This window comes from Neoarthrinium moseri (assembly GCF_022829205.1).
Source record: "Neoarthrinium moseri strain CBS 164.80 chromosome Unknown scaffold33_Wmoseri_CBS_16480, whole genome shotgun sequence".
In the NCBI taxonomy this organism is placed as follows: Eukaryota; Fungi; Ascomycota; class Sordariomycetes; order Amphisphaeriales; family Apiosporaceae; genus Neoarthrinium; species Neoarthrinium moseri.
The window spans coordinates 92,358-111,242 of record NW_026055147.1 but is presented as its reverse complement, the minus strand read 5'-3'; the positions used below and the strand labels follow the sequence as shown (position 1 = coordinate 111,242).

The window sequence follows — 18,885 nt, the reverse complement described above, 5'->3', positions numbered from 1 at the left end:
GCAGCTTAGACATCCCGTTCCTTCCTGCGATCCTATGAGGAAGAGTGTTTCTTGATATGAGTGACCGCATCGCACAAGTCTTCAAACTCCAACCCTTATGTTTCCCATTCCAAGACTATCAACTTTGCTATTCTCCTCTCATAATACTTGATCTCTCTATCTTTCATCATAGCTACCCTCATAGATCCAATACGGCTGAGACCTCCTATTTGAGGTTTTCAAGCAGGACAATGCATTCGGTTGATATGAAAAACGCCACTACGCTTCCGGATCGGAGATGTACTTCTGGACACCACGAGGTTTTCAGTGGGACAGAGCATGCGAGAGCCGAGAAAACTTTACTGAAGTTCGTCTCAACACCAGAAGCACATGAAATCTTCAAGCTGCCGCGGCGATGGCTCCAGAGAAGGCTCCCTCATCGACGGCCGAGGGCGGCCCTCTTCGCAGGACTGTGCTTGACCTGGCTTATAGCATTCACAATCTTCTCAGACGCCAGTATCATGCCGACCAAAGTCGATGGCACGTATCAGTCGGTGCAGCAGCTGAGCTGCACCGATTCCTTCTGGGCCACCGACGGGGGATGTGGCATCGACGGCGAAAAGTGCGCCGGCAGCTCGGCAGGCTCCATGGCCTTCCACTGTCCGCCGGATTGCGGCAGCACAAGGCTGCAGGCGCCGTATCTCGTGGGTCCGCAGGAGATCGTGGACCGGCCGCTCGTCATCGGGGGCCCCATCTACCGCGCCGACTCCTGGATCTGTCCGTCGGCTGTGCACGCGGGCATCCTCGACGACGCCAGGGGCGGGTGCGGCGTCGTGACCCGGATGGGCCAGACGAACTCGTATCCTGGGTCGAACGGCAACGGCATCGCCTCGATAGCCGTCAAGACTTACTTCCCCCGCTCGTTCAAATTTCAGCTTGATTCTGAGTTTGAGTGTCGGGTGGTGGACCAGAGTTGGGTGCTCCCGTATATTTCGGCCACTTTTACAGGCCTTGTGGTCTTGTTCACGACTTCAGCCGAGGTTGTTTACTTCACGTCCTTCGGAGTTGGCTTCATGTATGTCACATCTACCATAAATCCCGCGGCTAGAGTTGGCTCCTTGAACGACGACGACGACGGGTCCATGGTCTCGAAAGTGGCCAAGCTTATGCTTGCCTTCGGCTGCGCTATCCTGGCTTTCAGATACTCTGCTAGACATGTCCTCAGGTCCAATGCCCCAAGCGCGCAACCCCTCCTTTGGCTTGGGAGCTTCTGGGTCACCCTTTGTTTCAAGGCAATTATCGAAGGTCATGACAGGCTGACCGCCGCCGTTCTCTTTTTGATCGCCTTTCAACAGATATACCATCTCTCCGCCGAGCGCAGGTTATATGAGCCTCTTTCGCTGTGTATCACATCTCTCTCATTGGTCGCCGCCATCGTCTCCGTGGCTTTTCCCAGGCTGCAGGCTACCGCGCAGATATCTATGCCAGTCTTCCTTCTCGTCCTCTTTCGCCGCCATGTAGTTCAAGCTAGACTCCTAAATCTCTCACACGGACTACTCATCGGCCTTTGTGTCTATAACCTATCACATCTTGATATTTCTACCGTATTAGCAAATTTCATTCTTCCAGCGGCTACGACGGCGCAATCCGCGTATACTCGTTCCTCTTCCCTGGATACTCCTCGAATTCTTGACCCGGTGATTCACATAAACTATGGGTCATCAAATATCAGCTTCGCCTGGAAGACCCCAGCCCCGGCCGGAGTCGATGGAATCAGTATGCTGGTCAATGACGTCGAGCGGGTGCGGCGATATTTTGAACCCCAGAACGAGAAGAAGGGGGATATTGCAGACGGGCTGGAATGGGTCCGTACACCGCAAGCCGTGCCTGATTACATCAGATTCAGCTGGGTTCAAGGCGATAGACTGGTAGGATGGGGTGACGTGGGGGTATGGGAAACGAAGGGAAGCTGGAGTGGCATTGGGAATATTTAGGAAGGCCTGCTCGTAGAACAGTCCAAGGATACAAGTTTCATAAGGTACTAGAGAGTCCGTAATGAGGACACCATCCGTATGTTTCAGTCGTCTCGAACTACAGGTTCTTGATGGTCTCACCACCTTGATGATACGTCGCTATCCACCACTGTCCACTGTCTCATCCTTTGGTTGCCCAGTTTCCCTTGGCTCAACTAAGAGCAACGCCCGCACCGCTACCAGTCAGTTTATCAAACCTCCATGTCTGGATGTCGAAGACAGCGGCCTGGGGCTTCAAAGTGTATGTTCTCATGGTGGTCCATGGTGGTGAGGTGTAGGCGTGAATTTGGCAGCACTAGGTTCGTCGGTAACACCGCGGGCTGGGCCGTACATGTCAGTCGAGCTTCCATAACTTTACAGTCCAATGTAATAGGACTTGGGATGCGCATAAGCACTGATAGGTTTTGTGGAGCTTGCGAGAGAAAGACTTGCTAGTCGCCGAATCAGCAGTGAATCCAGGGAGCGACTCCCACCAGCTTGCTGAGACAGAAGCAGGGAGGGAGGTCATAGATGCGGCTGAGCTTGAGGTATGAGTATTTTTCTTGGTGGTGAAGTGATAACTCGTCGACTGGGAATTCGAGTTGGCGGCAGGCTCTAGAACCAACTCATATCAGCCGCTGAGCAGTCATGAAGACTCTCACGTTTCGTGCTCTGATCGGAAGAGCACTTCACCAGGACTTACCCGTACAGACAGTGCTGGTGTAGGTGTTTGTGACAGTCCACTCGCCCTGAGAGAATGCAGTGCCACTAAAGGTCAACGTGAGCGGAGGGACGGTTTCCGTGGTAGTGTAGACCTCAACGGCGCAGGTGTTCGAGGGGGAAACAGCAGCAACTGACAAATCCCGTTCTGTACACATAAAAATCAGAGACTAGCGAAATTTTTGAACATACTCGCGGAGGATGGATAGAAAAGACTAAGCGCCAAGTTACACGGCACCTTGTGATGTGGTAGGTCCAGGAGCAGCGCTGTGTTGTGGTACGAGAAGGTCAATTGCTACTCAAATGCACTTACTTGATACGACAGAAGTTTGCCAGTCTGGGGTAGGCACAGGAATACCCCAGATAGGGCCATATGTGGTGCGGGTAGTGGACGCAGCCTCAATAGAAGCGGCTGGGATGTCAAGGATGGGAGCGCAAGTGACCTGACCGTTCTCTGAGTCAGTCATAGTTTGACAGCCATCTTGACCGGTAGCTTTGGTGGTCCATATGGCCACAAGAAAGAAGCTGGTCAGTGCGGTGATACTCAAGAACGCCATGGCGAATGTGTCGTTGCTGAGGAATTCGCAAGTATTTAAGGCAGGCTCTTAGAGTAGGCAAATAGAGCGGCAACCCAGTCAAATCGGCAGGATATTGGGAGAGATTGTAGAACAAAAATGGAGAAGAACCTGGAGAGCTGAAATAGAGTGGACCGTCACTGCACCACTACTTTCTTTTGGGGAGCAGCTAGTAAAGCGAAGCGGTTTGTGAATTCTCAGGAGTCTAGATGGTATCACGATGGGGCGGAATGGATTCTAGTCCCTGGTCTAGAAGAAGCAAGCTCTTTCAAATGCGATGCTAAGATCGGATCCCACAAGCTGCTATCATTTATTCACTGTTCCAAACAGGCAAAGAAGCCGAAGTCGATGAGGTGTAACACATCCAAGCTAAAACGTCAAGGACTTGACTTTTCAATAACATACTCCCGGCCCCCTAGTCTTTTCTCAAGGCATCTGAGATTACGCTGAAGCCAGTGAATCATTTCAATGTGAAGATAGCAAAATATGAGGGCGGCTCGTCCGATGTCATTTATTACGAGGCCAAGGCCGGAATTTCGGCACTAACAGGGTGACTTGACCAACGAACAAGGTTGGACTGGGATTGAAAACACTGACACTACTCGTGAAGAATATTGACGTGGTAGGTGCAAGATCGATAAGTACGCAACAGGAAGAAGAAGAAGGAAAAAAAAAAAAAAAAAAAAAAAAAAAAACTGTAGAGGGTTCTGGGGCCCCCCTACCTGAACCCTGGTCTCCCAAAGGTCAAGATTTCCGTACCCTAACATCTGGCCATACGGAGCGAAGGACTGATCCGTCAAGCCACTACACCAGTTGTTACGCCGGCTGTTGGTGAAATCTAGGGGGATTATTTCACATTGTGATACCCGGCCAGGCACCGATCATTGTCCCACTTTTCCCGGGACCCACCCGGCAAGGCAGCTCCTGGGGACATGTAGACGGCACCGGTAGCAGTTCGGATATTTCTCATCAATTTCGTACAGTCAGAATGAAAACAAGGTGATGCGCAATACAGCTCTGGCAAGGATGGTGCGGCAGGCACGTGCAAGTGGCAAAAGCTCGGCGGCACGGGGGTCCGGCTTGGTTCACAGGCAGCAATGTGTGACTCAAGGACAGAGTTTCTGAGCATATAGCCGCAATTAAATGTTCTCCCAATTGCCTACGGGGAATCCGTAGTGCAACTGGTCACATTGAAACAATACAGAGAAGATTAGCATCGCCCCTGCACAAAGGTTGACGTTCAATCACAAGAAGATGCGACTCCCCCCTTTTTTTTTTCCCCTCCTCCCCTGTCTTTCTTCGCTACATTACTCACTGCGACGTTCTTCCGCAGTGCCTTTTTTCATCCTCCAATTATTTGAGGCTGACGTATTTCGTAGCTGAGTCTGATTTACGAGTGCCAAGGCCCTACCATTCCTCCTTAGTGATATCTTCATTGCTTGCTGTGTCAAGTGGTGTTTGATACTGACAGTGCGCATTGCTGCATAACTGCCGATGAATGAGCTTCTTGTGTCAACGTAGTATTATTGATTTCGATTAATACTGAATTTATTATGCGGTGTCCATAGCACCTATGAATACTAACGAAGGCGTATTGGCGGTTTCCGTGGTCAGTACGATAGCTCTTCGTTCCCTCTGTAGTTCACACGATCTCTCATTAGTGCGCAGTAATTACCAAGTTCGGTGCAGCCTCTAGTTATGAATCCATTAAGTGGCAAAATGACGCAAACTTCGAGCTTGAATAGGCTCTGACAGAATTGAGGTGAACTGAAAAGCATTATGTCTGTATTCCTACAGGTGCTGATTTGGTATCATTGCAAGCAGCACGCTTTCTTCACAAGAATAAATCATCCGTTAATGGCATAGGGTACGATTATTAGTGCTATGGTAAATTGGCCGCCTAGGGATAATCCAGTTCTGTTGACTTGTGAATACACTTCATATATTCACACTCACATACGAGTTTCTACTTTAGTGCAAGGTTCCGGGTTCTTTTCTAGATGGTTGAGTCTACTACTTTACCAAACGAGACGACAGTCGCATCAATTTTCAGCGAATAATGAACTTCGGCAAACCTTTCACAATGTTTCGTTTCACCACTCTCCTTACTCTGTTCCCTGTGGCATTGGCTGCTACGTGCGCGAACACATTGCCAGTCACTGGAATGGTCTGCCACGACTTCACACAGTCCGATGGCACAATGTCTGCGATTCTAGTCAACCATGATCGCCAAGTTGTCGACGGTATGCCTTGGAAGTCAAGAAATGCCACAGCACAAGATAGCACCAACCCGGTACGTATAACTGTGAAACCATTCCTACCGTTATCAGGTAGGTTTGAGGAGCCACACGCACCACAAATGGACCTGATCAGACACCAGCCTCGGCAAAGTGATTTGATTGGGAAATTACTGACTCGAGATATCGAAAGGTACCCGAGCCGTTCGATGTGAACGTATGCAACGACAGCACCTTTGTCCGCAACAACCCGCCCAACGTACCATCCGTGGCAGATTGCCGGGGCGTAATGGAATGGGCTCGAAGCAACAAGGTGGCATGGTTGCTCGACAAACATGATCTAGCAAGTAGGGTTTTCCTACCACTGGTCACATCCGGACAGTGTGTCTTCGCAGCGGGGTCCGATGGAGGCGGCATCCCGGAGTATGGAATCTACTTCGGAAATTAAGACATCGCTGATCTTGTGGAGTTCTCCATCCGAGACCACACTGTCAACAATGGAGTGGCTACCAGCGGATGCATGAAGTGTCAAACAATGTCTACGAACCTGGGCATCGACTGGACTCCTGCCTGTTGGACTATGCAAAATGTTTGATGCAGAATTGCAGTAGACTTATGCAAGCCACTAGGGCACTGCCCGATTAAGTACCCAAGTTCCCCCAGAGACTCTTTAAGTTTTGATGTGTGGCGGCCAAGTTGATGTTGAAATGATCAGTGGATGGAGCTGGCATGAGTCCATGAGAGGCTCAATATGCCAAGTCGAAAATTCTCCGATGTAAATGACAACCTGCTTACGCTGCTTCAATTACATGGTGTGGCTGCATTACCGCTGTAGCATCCAGTACAAATAACCGAAAAGTCTGGTAGGTTCAAGTCTCACAGAAGAGGACGGAGGATATTAGAGTGTGATCTCATGTGGTACACGTCACCGACTTGCGACGACCGCAACTGTACATCATTATTTCTAGTAATGTGCCACTTTGGGCGGGGTATTCATATATTATTGGCAATGACGTGAAAGGAGAAGGCATAAGTTTTCGCCCGTTGATTCTAGGAGCCGCTGCCATCGAAATTACTTGGCAGCTTTCGGAGGTTGCGGGAGTGTGAACACCCCGAAAGATGGGATCTCGCCCCATAATCATTCCAGACGGGACCTTTGCATACTGGTTGCTATATTCTGCTGGATCATCCTAGCGTGTGGCACGCGAATAGACCTCTTCGCTTTGGAAGGTGTTGAGGTAGACGAAGGCGGTCGCCTAGGCTTATAGTGGCAATCCGGGGGTGGCTAGTGGGGCCGGAACCAGCTGCGGCACAGGAACGTCAGCCCAAAATGGCAGCTACTATAGCCATTGCGCTCCCTGATTGGCCAGCGTCCTGTACCAGCTTCTGCAAGTCCACTTGCCGATCACGGTGCCATGCAACCCTCCATGGTGAGACATCGAAATGAGGCATGTGTTTGTGGGCTTGATGAAATGGCTTCGCATTGTCTTTTGCATCTCCCTTGTGGAAGCAGCATTGCATATCTGACCTGGATACCAATCATTTCGGACCTTGCTCAACCGACGGGGCCGGCCGGCTGGCAACCCACACTGCATTGCCGGCGTGATGCACTCATTGCGACAGACCACATTCGCGTGCCCAGCTCCATTTGCCAAGAAATGGAAGGTCCTGGTTCTTAACCACAGGTGGCAGACGGCTCCTGCTATGAAGTTATATGGTCCATTAGGCGGGCCTCAGAACACGAGCTCTTCCAGCGGCAATCGACGATCTCGCACCAAGGGAGTTATGCTGTGCAATGCGATTGCTGGATGTCAGCCGATTTGTATACGAATTTTGCATATCAGGTATGCATGGTACCTGATGCCATGTAAGCATCCACTCTTAAGATGACTAGGGCCCCTTGCAGTACTTGTACAACCCTCATCCCAGAAGAGAAACCTCGTTTCCGATTGAACACAACAGTGAGTCGAAACAGGAACGCCTCCTCAACATGAGACGACCCGCGCTTCTAGGTGCGGCCTTGCTGCTGCTCGAATCGACCGCAGTGAGCAAAAACCTCGTCGTGGAGTCTCTGCTCAGCGCACCGGATGGATGGCTCAAGGTGAAGAACGCCGATACATCGCAGACGATCCGACTTCGAATAGCTCTTGAGCAACCAAATATCACAAACGGCAAGTTTGAGCAGACTTTGTACGGTCTGTCAACACCGGATCATTCTCTCTATGGTCAGCATCTATCACGGGAGGAGTTGAGAGCTTTGGTACAGCCGCGTGCGGAGTCAACAGAGGTAGTCATCAACTGGCTTCTGTCGGCTGGTGTTGAGACCTCTGATATCGAAACATCTGAGGAGTGGCTCATCTTCAAGACATCAGTCGCAAAAGCACAGCGCTTGCTAGATGCCGACTTTGGCGTCTATAACTACGCAGGCACCGAGGCCACGAGAATTCGGACTTTGCAGTATGTCTAATTGCCATGGCCGGAGAGACTTTTGCTGACCAACTGCAGGTACTCAGTGCCCGAGGAGATCAAGTCTCATATTACCATGATCCAACCCACCACGATATTCGGTCGATTGCAGCGTCACAACAGCCAAGTCCTCAAGGTAGAGGAATCACCATTCACAGTTCACGAATTAGCGAGCGAACCAGATGCCGTGGCATATTGCAAATACTACATGAACCCAGCTTGTCTGCGGATCCTGTATCGCATCGGCAACCATACTGCGGACCCAAGCGTCAAGACAAGCATTGGAGTCAGCGGGTTCCTCGAGGTAGCACGCCCCAGAGCATTATACTCTTTTCCCCCCTAACACTAATTACTAACTCGAAACCGCAGCAATATGCCAAGTATGACGCTCTCGAAACATTCCTCGGCAGGTTTGCTAAGTATGCCAAGAACCAGACATTCACAACAGCTCTGATCAATGGAGGTCAGAACAACCAGACCGATATGGTCCACGACGACGTCGAGGCGAACCTCGATATGCAGTACGTCGCAGCCTTGAGCTACAACACCGATATTCGCTTCTACTCGACAGGAGGCCGTGGGCCGCTGATTCCGGACCTGGACCAACCGTATCTGTCGCAAAACAGCGATGAGCCGTACTTGGAGCTGGTGACATACCTCCTCGCCCTGCCAGATGAGGACCTTCCCACGACACTCACTACATCGTATGGCGATAACGAGCGAGAGATTCCTTTAGTCTATGCCCGCAAGGTCTGCGAGATGTTTGGGCAACTTGGAGCAAGAGGCGTCAGTGTTTTGTTCAGCTCAGGAGAGTAAGTCTCGCAACTGAGGCTCCTCAGCTTCTTCCAAACACGTCCTTGATGTATACAGCTGTGTTTTTCTCCGCACATATATTGACCTGCTTATGTCTAGTACTGGGCCAGGCAGTGCCTGCCAAACCAACGACGGCACCAAGACCAAGCGCTTCACGCCTATGTTTCCCGGCGCGTGTCCGTACATCACTTCAGTGGGCGGCACAACATCGACGCGGCCCGAGACGGCCGTGTCGTTCTCGTCGGGCGGCTTCTCGGACTACTTCGCGCGGCCCGCGTACCAGGACGGCCACGTGCCCGCCTACCTGTCGCAGCTGGGCGCCGACGTCTTCGCCGGCCTGTACAATACGTCGGGCCGCGGGTTCCCGGACGTCAGCGCGCAGGGCAGCGGGTACCAGGTGGTGACGCAGGGCCAGGTGACCAGCGTGGCGGGGACGTCGGCGAGCGCGCCGGCGTTCGCGGCGCTCGTCGGGCTCGTCAACAACGCCCTCGTCGCCAGCGGCCGCGCGCCCCTCGGCTTCCTCAACCCCTGGCTCTACGGCACCGTGGCCGCGGCCGGCGGCCTGACGGACATCACCGAGGGCGGCAGCAGGGGCTGCGGGCCCAGCAGCCAGTACTCGGGCATGCCCACGCCCGAGATCGCGGGCGCCGGCTGGAACGCCACGGTCGGCTGGGACCCCGTCACGGGTCTCGGCACGCCGTTGTTCGACAAGCTGTTGAGTCTGGCGCTGGCGAATTCGACGGCGGCTAGAGGTGCGAGAGCTGATGGTGCAAACATGTCTAGGAGGTCGATCTGGACTTAGATTTCTAGACGTCGCTGCGTTTGGCTCAGGGAGTGATAATTTTAGACTATATCTCTGTATCCTTGCTTACACCAATTAGCAAAGCTAAAGCCCCCTATTGAAAGATTCTTACTTCAGTGTTTTTCAATGTGCGTCGTAAGATTGAGATTGAGATGGTATGTCTACATAAACCGAGAATGCATGTGTATGGGGTATCGCTAGATCCTCGTTCCTTTCCACGTTCTATGATTTTAACCTCCCCTACTATACAGTGTTCGTACATGATATTATGATACTATGCTTTACCAGAGCGTGGTTGTTTCGCCCTCCTTGGCTTTGATGTCGTCCATCGCCTCTTCAATCTCGAAACCCTGGCTCTTCTTCAAGAAAGACGAGCAAAGAATGCCCGTTGCGACACTGACGTTGAGACTGTCGACAGTACTTAGCAAGCTGGCGTTGCCTGGAATGGAAACCTCAAAGTCCGCAATCCTCTTGACGGGCTTGCCAAGACCCTCGCCCTCACTACCAATGACGAGGATAGTGGGATGTTCGGAAAGAGGATCATAGGCCTCGACGCGCTCGAGGGTCAGATGCGAGTTGCCCCTGGATCGAGGCCCAGCAGCCACGGAGGCATAAATCATCCAGCCGGCTTCCTTGGACCGCTGGATGAAGTCGAGAGTAGACGACACCGAGTACAACGGAAGGACTTCAGACGCACCCGCTGAAGCCTTCAGGGACACAGGCGTCAGACCCGCGGATCCGCTGTTGCTGATTGCGACACCGGTGACGCCTAGAAAGGCAGCCGAGCGGAGAATTGCGCCCAGGTTGCCTGGGTCAAGAATGCCATCAAGCAGTAGGACAAAGGGCTTTCTGCCAGGCGGCGCGCGATAGGAGATGAAGTCCGAAGTTCCGTTGATGGCTGCTTCTTCGCTCGACTGATGAGCAAGCTCGATGCTGAACCCGGGCTTCTCAGGGTCTTCGGAGAGTTCACCGAGGCTCTTCAGGGGCAACTGGGGGAGCGGCGAGGCCTCGAGCACACAACCATTATGTGGCCGGCCAACGCTCATCTTGTCCATCATGCGCAACCCATCGTTATCTGTGAGTTTCGTGATCTTGACCTGCTTCCGTTCCGCCAGGTTCTGCAGTCCCGCATCCTGGACGAGATTCTTGCGGTCTTCGCCGGCGTAGAGGTACAAGTGGTATAGCTTCCTGCGAGAATCCTTCAGAGCGGCCTCGACCACGGAGCGCCCATATAAGAACTGGGACGCGGCTGTGGTATGATGAATGCGAATGGGCAGATCATCCCTGAATGAGCTTTTACGGAAGGGCTGCTCGTCCTCCGTTGGCCTTGATCTTGGAGAGAAAGCTGGGCGGTCACCCGGCTTCATAAAATCTGTGGAACGAGTGCGGTCGGGCAGCTGTCTCCGCGAGTCGGAATCACGAGTCGGCCGTCCGCCAAATGATGGCCGATCGTCGCGAGGTGCTCGATCGCCGAAGGATGTTCGGTCGTCGCGAGGTGGCCTGTTGTCGAAAGATGGCCGGCTGGGACGAGCTGGGCGTCGGTCAAAAGATGCTTGTCCATCACGACCTGGGCGTCGGTCGAAGGACGGTCGGTCGTCACGAGATGGCCGGCCGCCGCGGTCAGATCTCCGATCAGGAGCGCGGGCCCTGGAGTCCCTTCCACGACGGTCGTCATCCCTGGATTTTGCGCCGCGCGTGCTGCTCGGACCAAAGGCGCTCTCAAACTTGCCCTCGAAGCTTGTCAGATCTGCGGAGCGATTGTTGTCCTCCTTCCCACCGGCAAGAGCTGATAGCTTCTGACGGAGGTCGCCATGCTTCATCTGGTAGACCAGACTCTTCTTTCCGAAGGTCTCGGTAGGGTCATTGAAGCGGGCCTTTCTCGACTTGGGCTGGGGGCCCTCATCTGTGATGTCCTTCTTGCCCTTCTTGATGGTAAAGGTGGGCGGGGTCCAGTCTTGATCGCGGCGGTTTCTCGAGGTGTTCCTCTTCGTCCGTGACGAGCCGGTCGTTTTCAAGGCGCCATTGGCGAAGCCTTGCGGACGGGTCTTTTCCGAGTCGCGCAGTCCCCGATGGATGGCCGAGAGGGACGAGTATCGGATGGGCACGTGGCTTGCGCCAAGAGCAGGGGAGCTCTTCAATAATAATACACTGCGCCTGCATGGAGAGCACAGAGAAGTGAATTGCCTCATCTCATACTACCAGCTGCTCTAGCTGCAAGAGGTGCCGTCAATGGGCTGTTGAGTACTAGGGGAGGAATAATAAATAGCACACGGAGGGAGAATGGGACGGGAGGGAGGCTGCGTGCACGCAAAACTGCATGCGGGTGGCAGCTCTTCCAGGTCAAGCTGGTCCCAGAAATTTTTCCAGTCCCCTGCAGTCCCGGGCGGGATAGCAATGCAATGCGCCAGCACGTGCCACAGCCCTGGCCGGGTCTTATTTTTAGTGGTGCAAGACAGCGCTAGTGCTACAGTAGTGCCAAATGGTTGAGTGCGGGACCCTCGGGACCCCTGCCGCATCTTATCGATAGCCAGGCACTTTAGCGGATCCGGGGCCCTGCGCGTCACTCGGCCTCGACTTTATTGAATTCACTCGACGAGCGCGTCTCACCAGACCACCTCACATCCCACCCTCGCCGACTGTACCACGCTTTTCCACCCCCCCACCACTCTGCATCACCCCACGTACTACATTTCGATGCTCGCCAGAGGTATGCGATCACCCACAGGTTTTTATTTCTCTGCCACGGCCCTCGCCGGCAACGCAATGCTAACTCGTAACTCGAATCCCAGCTCCTTCAGCCCCGCGCCGAACCGCACAGTAGGAGGTATGTCTGTGGATATCCGCGTGACATGATGGACGACCACGGGCCGGTCCCCGAAGCCAACATGGACGATGACGGTGCCGGTTCTCTTCCCGACGGCCACATCAGCGCCAGCGATGGCCCCGATACCGAGCTCGCCGAGGAGCACGACCCGCCCGCAGCGAACATGCATGTCGGCCAGGACGAAGCCACGGACGAAGGCGGACCCTCTACGCCCGAGTCTGTGGATTCGACACGCCCCCAAACGGGCGATAAGGGCACCGAATACAGCCTGGCCACTGACCCCCCCGCTGCGAAACTTCATTTATTTCCTATCGAGGTGCTTTTAAGCCCACCGCCCGACCCGGACTCCTACGCAAAAGTGGCACTGCCACCGAGCTGGGTGGTCCTCAGGGTTATTGAAGAGATCTATTTCGGCGATGAAACATGGTATAGTGTCGAGTTTGATGACGGTCGAGTAGACCAGGTACGTGTCAGAGTGTGGTTTTTCTGTATACCCCTACTCTCACGATTGCGCATACCGTACTTGCACCTCGTCGCTTGTTCACCAAGTGGCCAGCGGGAAAGTATGCACCTACCAAGCGGACTTGATTTCGGGAATCTTCGTTTGACTACGACGACATGTCTGATCCATCAATATCAAATTGCGTCACTTGATCACGTATTCCTCGCCTTCTTTCCACACCAAACAACGCCCACCCTTCACTCTCCATCCCTCCTTCATCCTTCATCACAACTGCCCACACCACACAACCTTCCCAATTCCCACTTCGTTTGACAATCTTCTCTTCGTCCTCGTCCTTCTCAATTCTGCTGCAGAGCAGATACCTGTGTTCCTCAACTCCACCCCTCACCCTTGGCACGTTCATGCGTACCCTGCAAAAGGCACTAGGCCCCCAGAGATATTCACTTCATCTCTCTCCCTCTATTTGACCAGGTGCAATAATCACCTTGCACCCCCACCATATCAAATAAATCCCGGCTCACTTCCTCCCGTCATCTCATTATCGCAACTTGACTCGCCCGAACGCTTGCCCCGGCCAAGATGGTGGTATGTCCTCCCGGCACACATATCTGTACTGCATACAGCTTGATGTAGCCTGGCCATGCCCCTTCCTCGCTTCGTGTTTACCTGGCATCCTGACGTTCAATCTCAACCCATATTGTTCGGGCCATCTCGGATTGTCCCGTGCCTCTATTCCTCACCACGTTCTCCGTGCCTTCCTGTTTTCAAAGAGAGTAAACTTGCATGAAATAACGGCTAACGTGTGACGTCGCAGCTTGCATACGACGACCTCGCGGCGATGGAGCGAGGCTCACATGCCTTGAACAGATTTCGGAGGGGCCATGATTATGGTATAGAACAGGCAAGCATGGCGTCGACCGGTTTCAAGCGCCGCCGCGACGATTACGAATCAGATGGTTCAGGGGACGGCGACAGCGCCCCGCCAACCAGGCCTCTTCGGCGTAGCACCAGACAGAAGACAACTTCCCGACAGCACTCTGTCGAGAATGAAACCTACGGCCACGACGATGACCTCACTGGCATCGGAATTTCCGAAGATGACGATAACGACCCTTTCGAGGAAGCCAAGCCCGGCCTGGGCCCGAACAAGAGGACTACCCGAGCTGGAAACTCGACCAAGAAGAAATACACCTACAACTTCCAGTCTTCCGACGATGAACTGGCGAACAATGTGAATGATGATAAGGACGATTTCGTTCCTGTCCAGTCTGATATCATGCCAAAGTCGTCCAGCCGCCGGCGAAAGGGCCGACTCAGGCTCTCTCGTCCACAACAGAGGCGCAGGAACGGTCGGGAATCCTCGATTGAGTTCGAGGCTACGCGAAAGTCCGGGCGCACTAAGCAGGCAACAAGCTATGTTGTCCCGGATATCGACGATGAGTACGAGGCAGTGGAGGAGAGGACTACAGTCGCCCCAAAGCACGTCTCAGTGAAGGAGATATTCCTTCCCTTGCCTCGTGACTCCGAATTCGTCCACATGCACATGATTACGTGTGATACATGCGGCGGGGACTCCCGCTCTGGCAAAGGTCCCCTCATCCCCTGCCAAGGCTGCTCACTATCATTCCACAAGGTGTGCCTGGGCCAACGATCACAGAGAGAGCACAGGGTCACCAAGATTGGCACCGACAGTTTTGTCCTTCAGTGTCGCACGTGCATAGGCACATACCAGAACAAAGATGCACGCGCACCCAATCATGCGATGTGTCAGACCTGCAAGTCGGACGGGGCGTCTTGTGCAGAGTTTTCGACCAAAAAGACTCCCAAGTATGAAGAGCGATTGCGCCAAGAGAACGGTGGTGAGGACCCAGTCACTGATGTCCAGCCTGACCTCATCAACAACTCCGATACGGTCTTATTCCGCTGCACTGCTTGTAAGCGTGGTTATCATTTTGAGCACCTCCCTCCCATGACAAAAGATGAGGTGCTACCAGAGGATCTTCGTGCCAACCGCCTGGAAGAATATTCCATGGTGGATTGGAGATGCAAAGACTGCGTCGACTCACACCACAAGATACAGGCTTTGGTTGCTTGGCGCCCAGTAGACCAAGGTTCTTACCAGGCTGGGGCCACTTGCTTCGATTATACGGAGGATCAGATCGAGTACTTGGTTCACTGGGAGAGACGCTCGCACTTCCATGATACCTGGATGCCAGGTGCATGGATCTTTGGCACCTCTGCGAGCACCATGCGTGTCGCCTTCAACAAGCGTGAAGAAACCATGCTGCCCAAGTTTACTTCTGCGGCTGCCATTGACGAAGAATGGCTTCTCCCAGACGTCCTTCTGAACGTTCGCTTTGGCCGCAACGTCGCAAGCATGAGCGAGGCTAAGGCCCTTTCCCGTATTTCTGATGTGAAGGAAGTATTCGTCAAGTTTCAAGGACTGAGCTACACCGAGTCTGTTTGGGATGAGCCTCCCCCCAAAGATTCTGGTGCTCCGTGGGATGCTTTCTGCGCGGCCTACGAGGAGTATATCCACGGCCTATACTTTACGCATGTTCCCGATCACAAGATGGCGGAGCGAATCAAGCAGTACCGCGGCCTCCACTTTGTCAAAGAGTGCCAGCTTAAGACACAGCCACAAGGATTGAAGCGCGGGAAGCTTATGGAGTATCAACTCGAGGGTGTGAACTGGATGCTCTTTAATTTTCACCAAGCCCAGAATATCATCCTCGCAGACGAGATGGGTCTCGGCAAGACTGTTCAGGTGGTATCGCTCATCACGTCTCTTGTCCACGACAAGCCTAACTGCTGGCCATATCTCATTGTCGTTCCCAACTCCACCTGTCCAAACTGGCGTCGCGAACTGAAACAGTGGGCGCCTGAGCTACGTGTAGTGACCTATCATGGCGGGAGAGCTGCCCAAGACCTTGCGTACGACCACGAATTGTTCCCCGATGGTGTCAAAGCTGGAATGAAGGCTCATGTCGTCATTATGTCCTACGAGGCAGCTCAGGACTGCAAGCAGGCGTTCCGTACTGTCAAGTGGGCAGGCCTGGTGGTTGACGAAGGTCAAAGATTGAAGAACGATCGCAGCCTGCTATACCTTGCGTTGAAAGAGATGAAAATTCCATTTCGGCTGCTGTTAACTGGTGAGTTTTATCCAGATCATAGTGCAGTGAAGATGCTAATCTCGTCAAAGGCACACCCCTCCAGAACAACAAACGCGAACTGTTCAATCTTCTGCAGTTCATCGATTCGAAACATAATGCTGAAGCACTAGATCTGGAGTATGCGGAGGTCACGAAAGAGAATCTCCGTAAACTCCACGCTTTGATCCGACCCTACTTCCTTCGACGAACCAAGGCGCAGGTCCTGAAATTCCTTCCACCCATGGCGCAGATCATCCTGCCCGTCACCATGACCTACCTGCAGGAGAAGCTTTCCAAGTCCATCATTGCCAAAAATCCCGATCTTATCAAAGCCATCATTTCGAAAGGGAGAGTCAAGCAAGGAGAGCGCAAAGGATTGAACAACATCCTCATGGAACTGCGCCGTTGCTTGTGTCACCCATTTCTCTTCAGCGACAGTGTTGAAGATCGTACCATCACGGACCCCGAAAAAATTCAGCAAAACCTTGTTGAGGCCAGTGGCAAGCTGATGCTCTTGAACATCATGCTTCCCAAGCTCAAAGAGCGTGGTCATCGTGTCTTAATCTTCAGCCAGTTCCTTATGAGTCTCACCATCATTGAGGATTTCCTGACAGCTATAGGTCTGCAACATGCACGCATCGATGGCAATCTCTCTGCCCTTGAGAAGCAGAAACGTATCGATGCATTCAATGCGCCAGATTCACCCCTATTCGCAATGCTGCTTTCCACACGTGCTGGCGGTGTGGGTATTAACCTTGCAACCGCGGATACTGTGATTATCTACGACCCCGACTTCAACCCCCACCAAGACATACAGGCCCTCTCAAGAGCTCACCGTATCGGGCAGAAGGACAAGGTCCTCTGTTTTCAGATGACAACCAAGGATACCGTGGAGGAGAAAATAATGCAGATAGGACGCAAAAAGATGGCCCTTGATCACGCATTGATCGAGAGCATGGACGCGTCTGACGATGCAGGCGACGGCCTCGAATCGATTCTCAAGCATGGTGCGGAAGCATTGTTCAGCGGAGATGCTCGGGACAGGATCGTCTATGATGAGGCATCTGTTGACAAACTACTTGACCGCAGTCTGATCGAGAGCACGAACGCCGGCGAAGACGAATCAGCAGAATCCCAATTTTCGTTTGCCCGCGTCTGGGCTAACGACGAGGGCACCCTCACTGCTAATATTACTGAAGATACCGAAGAAAACAACGGGCAAGTTGATTCAAGTGTTTGGGAGAACATCCTCAAACAGCGGGAGGAGGAACACGAGCGGGAGCTTGCCGCCCAGCGACAAGAATACGGCCGCGGTGCTCGTCGTCGCAATCAGGTAAGATGCCGCTTGAAAACGTCACTCCCTTGGAACTATGTTAATATTTTCGTTAAACAGGATATCCGCTACGACGGAGTAGGTGCTTTCCTTGAAGGCATTAATGATGACTTCCTGACAGCAGAGCAGTCTCACGTGCAGGGCGATATCGACAACGACGCTTCATCGGAGGGAGACGGCGACTTTGTGGGCAAAGATGCGTCCGAAGACAGCGGCCTCGAAGAAGAGTATTCAGAAAACTCAGCTGGGGCCAAACGAAACAAAGGTAGAAAGCGCACTGCTCCTACACTGAATACCCCAAGCACTACAAATACACCGACCCGTGCTAGCAAGAGAAACAAGACATCTAACAAAACACCCAGCACCGGAACCAGAAGCCGTGCTTCCCCAAAACAAACTGCGGCCGCCCCCAAAAACGCCCCAGGTGCCGCAGCCGTCGCAGCCGCCGCAGCCGCCGCAGCTGCCACAGGGGCCAAGGCCAAGGGGAAGGCCGCGAAAGCCCCGGCCGGACGGGACCAATGCAAGCCCGGAAGTTCGCCGAAGGCCGAAAACGGACAAGGCGACAACACCACGCGTGCCGAAGAACCAGATGTCCCAACACATACTCCAGCCGCCGGCGCAAGCCCAGCCACTCAAGGCTCCGAACTCGATCCCACGAAAGCAACAGCCGAGTCAGCAGACGACACCGCACCCGTCGATGGTACCATCGCAAACTCCCACGTTCCTGCCATCGGGGTATCCGCAGATGAGCCAGTTGCTGTCTCAACCTCCCCGGAATGCTAACTCCAATTTTGTAGTACCCCTTCCCGGCGGCCAACAAAGTCAACAATCTGTGGCTGGGGGCTTTTACTTGCCTGACAGAACCGACTTTATTCAGCACCAGTCCCTCAATCAGAGATCAATACCCTTCCCCCCCGCGATGGCGCTTAAGTCAAATGCTACCACAGGGGATCTAATACCAACCTTGCCAACTACGACGCTCGACAACGATCCTAGTAGGCAACCAAAGCGCAACTTGCCTGAGCTTTTTTGCGTCATTTGCAACAGAAATGGCCATCCTTTCATGAGTTGCATAAACAGAAACTCAGAAATCGACGTGCGCTTGGCCATGGATAATTTGAGGACCTCGAAAGCCGATCCAGCCGTAGTCAAATCTGCCAAAGCGCAGCTAGCACAGGAGCTTAGATCACTCAAAGGAAACTAAACATGCTATCGGTGGCCACAGTGTCTTGAAACCTACGCGCGGAATGGCGTAGGACGGAGCTGGCGAGCTCGAAGCCATCATCATTGAGCAATTGTATGTTAAGGAATGAACCCACTGAGCAATGAACACCAAGTAAGGTAGCTTGGGATATGAATTGAGCATAGAGAAATCAATCACTGTGACATCACTTTGCGGACTTGCTGAACATTTGACATGGCTGAGACAGGGCTTTTTCGTGTTTGATCAATAAGTGTATACAGGGATTTGTCACGTGGGAAACACAAGGCTTCACTGCAGGTAACCGT

At 53.1% G+C, this 18,885-nt stretch overlaps 6 protein-coding genes across 6 annotated transcripts; 4 read left to right on the top strand and 2 right to left on the bottom strand.

Annotated features, from left to right (window-relative positions):
• Window positions 1–230: 230 nt before the first annotated feature.
• Window positions 231–1,973, top strand: JN550_008085 (uncharacterized protein; the record flags this gene model as incomplete). The annotated part of the gene is made up of 1 exon (XM_049320008.1): window positions 231–1,973. The coding sequence occupies one exon, from the start codon at window positions 231–233 to the stop codon at window positions 1,971–1,973; it is 1,743 nt and encodes a 580-aa protein (XP_049169872.1).
• A 288-nt stretch (window positions 1,974–2,261) lies between these two features.
• JN550_008084 (uncharacterized protein) lies at window positions 2,262–3,268 on the bottom strand (the record flags this gene model as incomplete). Its single annotated transcript, XM_049320007.1, has 3 exons — window positions 2,262–2,332; window positions 2,695–2,859; window positions 3,025–3,268. The coding sequence occupies 3 exons, from the start codon at window positions 3,266–3,268 to the stop codon at window positions 2,262–2,264; spliced, it is 480 nt and encodes a 159-aa protein (XP_049169871.1).
• A 2,101-nt stretch (window positions 3,269–5,369) lies between these two features.
• Window positions 5,370–5,971, top strand: JN550_008083 (uncharacterized protein; the record flags this gene model as incomplete). The annotated part of the gene is made up of 2 exons (XM_049320006.1): window positions 5,370–5,579; window positions 5,717–5,971. 2 exons carry the CDS (start codon window positions 5,370–5,372, stop codon window positions 5,969–5,971), a joined length of 465 nt encoding a protein of 154 aa, XP_049169870.1.
• Window positions 5,972–7,513: 1,542 nt separating this feature from the next.
• JN550_008082 (uncharacterized protein) lies at window positions 7,514–9,604 on the top strand (the record flags this gene model as incomplete). The annotated part of the gene is made up of 4 exons (XM_049320005.1): window positions 7,514–7,980; window positions 8,029–8,293; window positions 8,359–8,801; window positions 8,902–9,604. The coding sequence occupies 4 exons, from the start codon at window positions 7,514–7,516 to the stop codon at window positions 9,602–9,604; spliced, it is 1,878 nt and encodes a 625-aa protein (XP_049169869.1).
• A 281-nt stretch (window positions 9,605–9,885) lies between these two features.
• On the bottom strand, window positions 9,886–11,793 carry JN550_008081 (uncharacterized protein; the record flags this gene model as incomplete). Its single annotated transcript, XM_049320004.1, has 1 exon — window positions 9,886–11,793. One exon carries the CDS (start codon window positions 11,791–11,793, stop codon window positions 9,886–9,888), a length of 1,908 nt encoding a protein of 635 aa, XP_049169868.1.
• Window positions 11,794–12,456: 663 nt separating this feature from the next.
• On the top strand, window positions 12,457–18,159 carry JN550_008080 (uncharacterized protein; the record flags this gene model as incomplete). The annotated part of the gene is made up of 5 exons (XM_049320003.1): window positions 12,457–12,891; window positions 13,706–16,043; window positions 16,094–17,376; window positions 17,437–17,641; window positions 17,846–18,159. The coding sequence occupies 5 exons, from the start codon at window positions 12,457–12,459 to the stop codon at window positions 18,157–18,159; spliced, it is 4,575 nt and encodes a 1,524-aa protein (XP_049169867.1).
• Window positions 18,160–18,885: the final 726 nt, after the last annotated feature.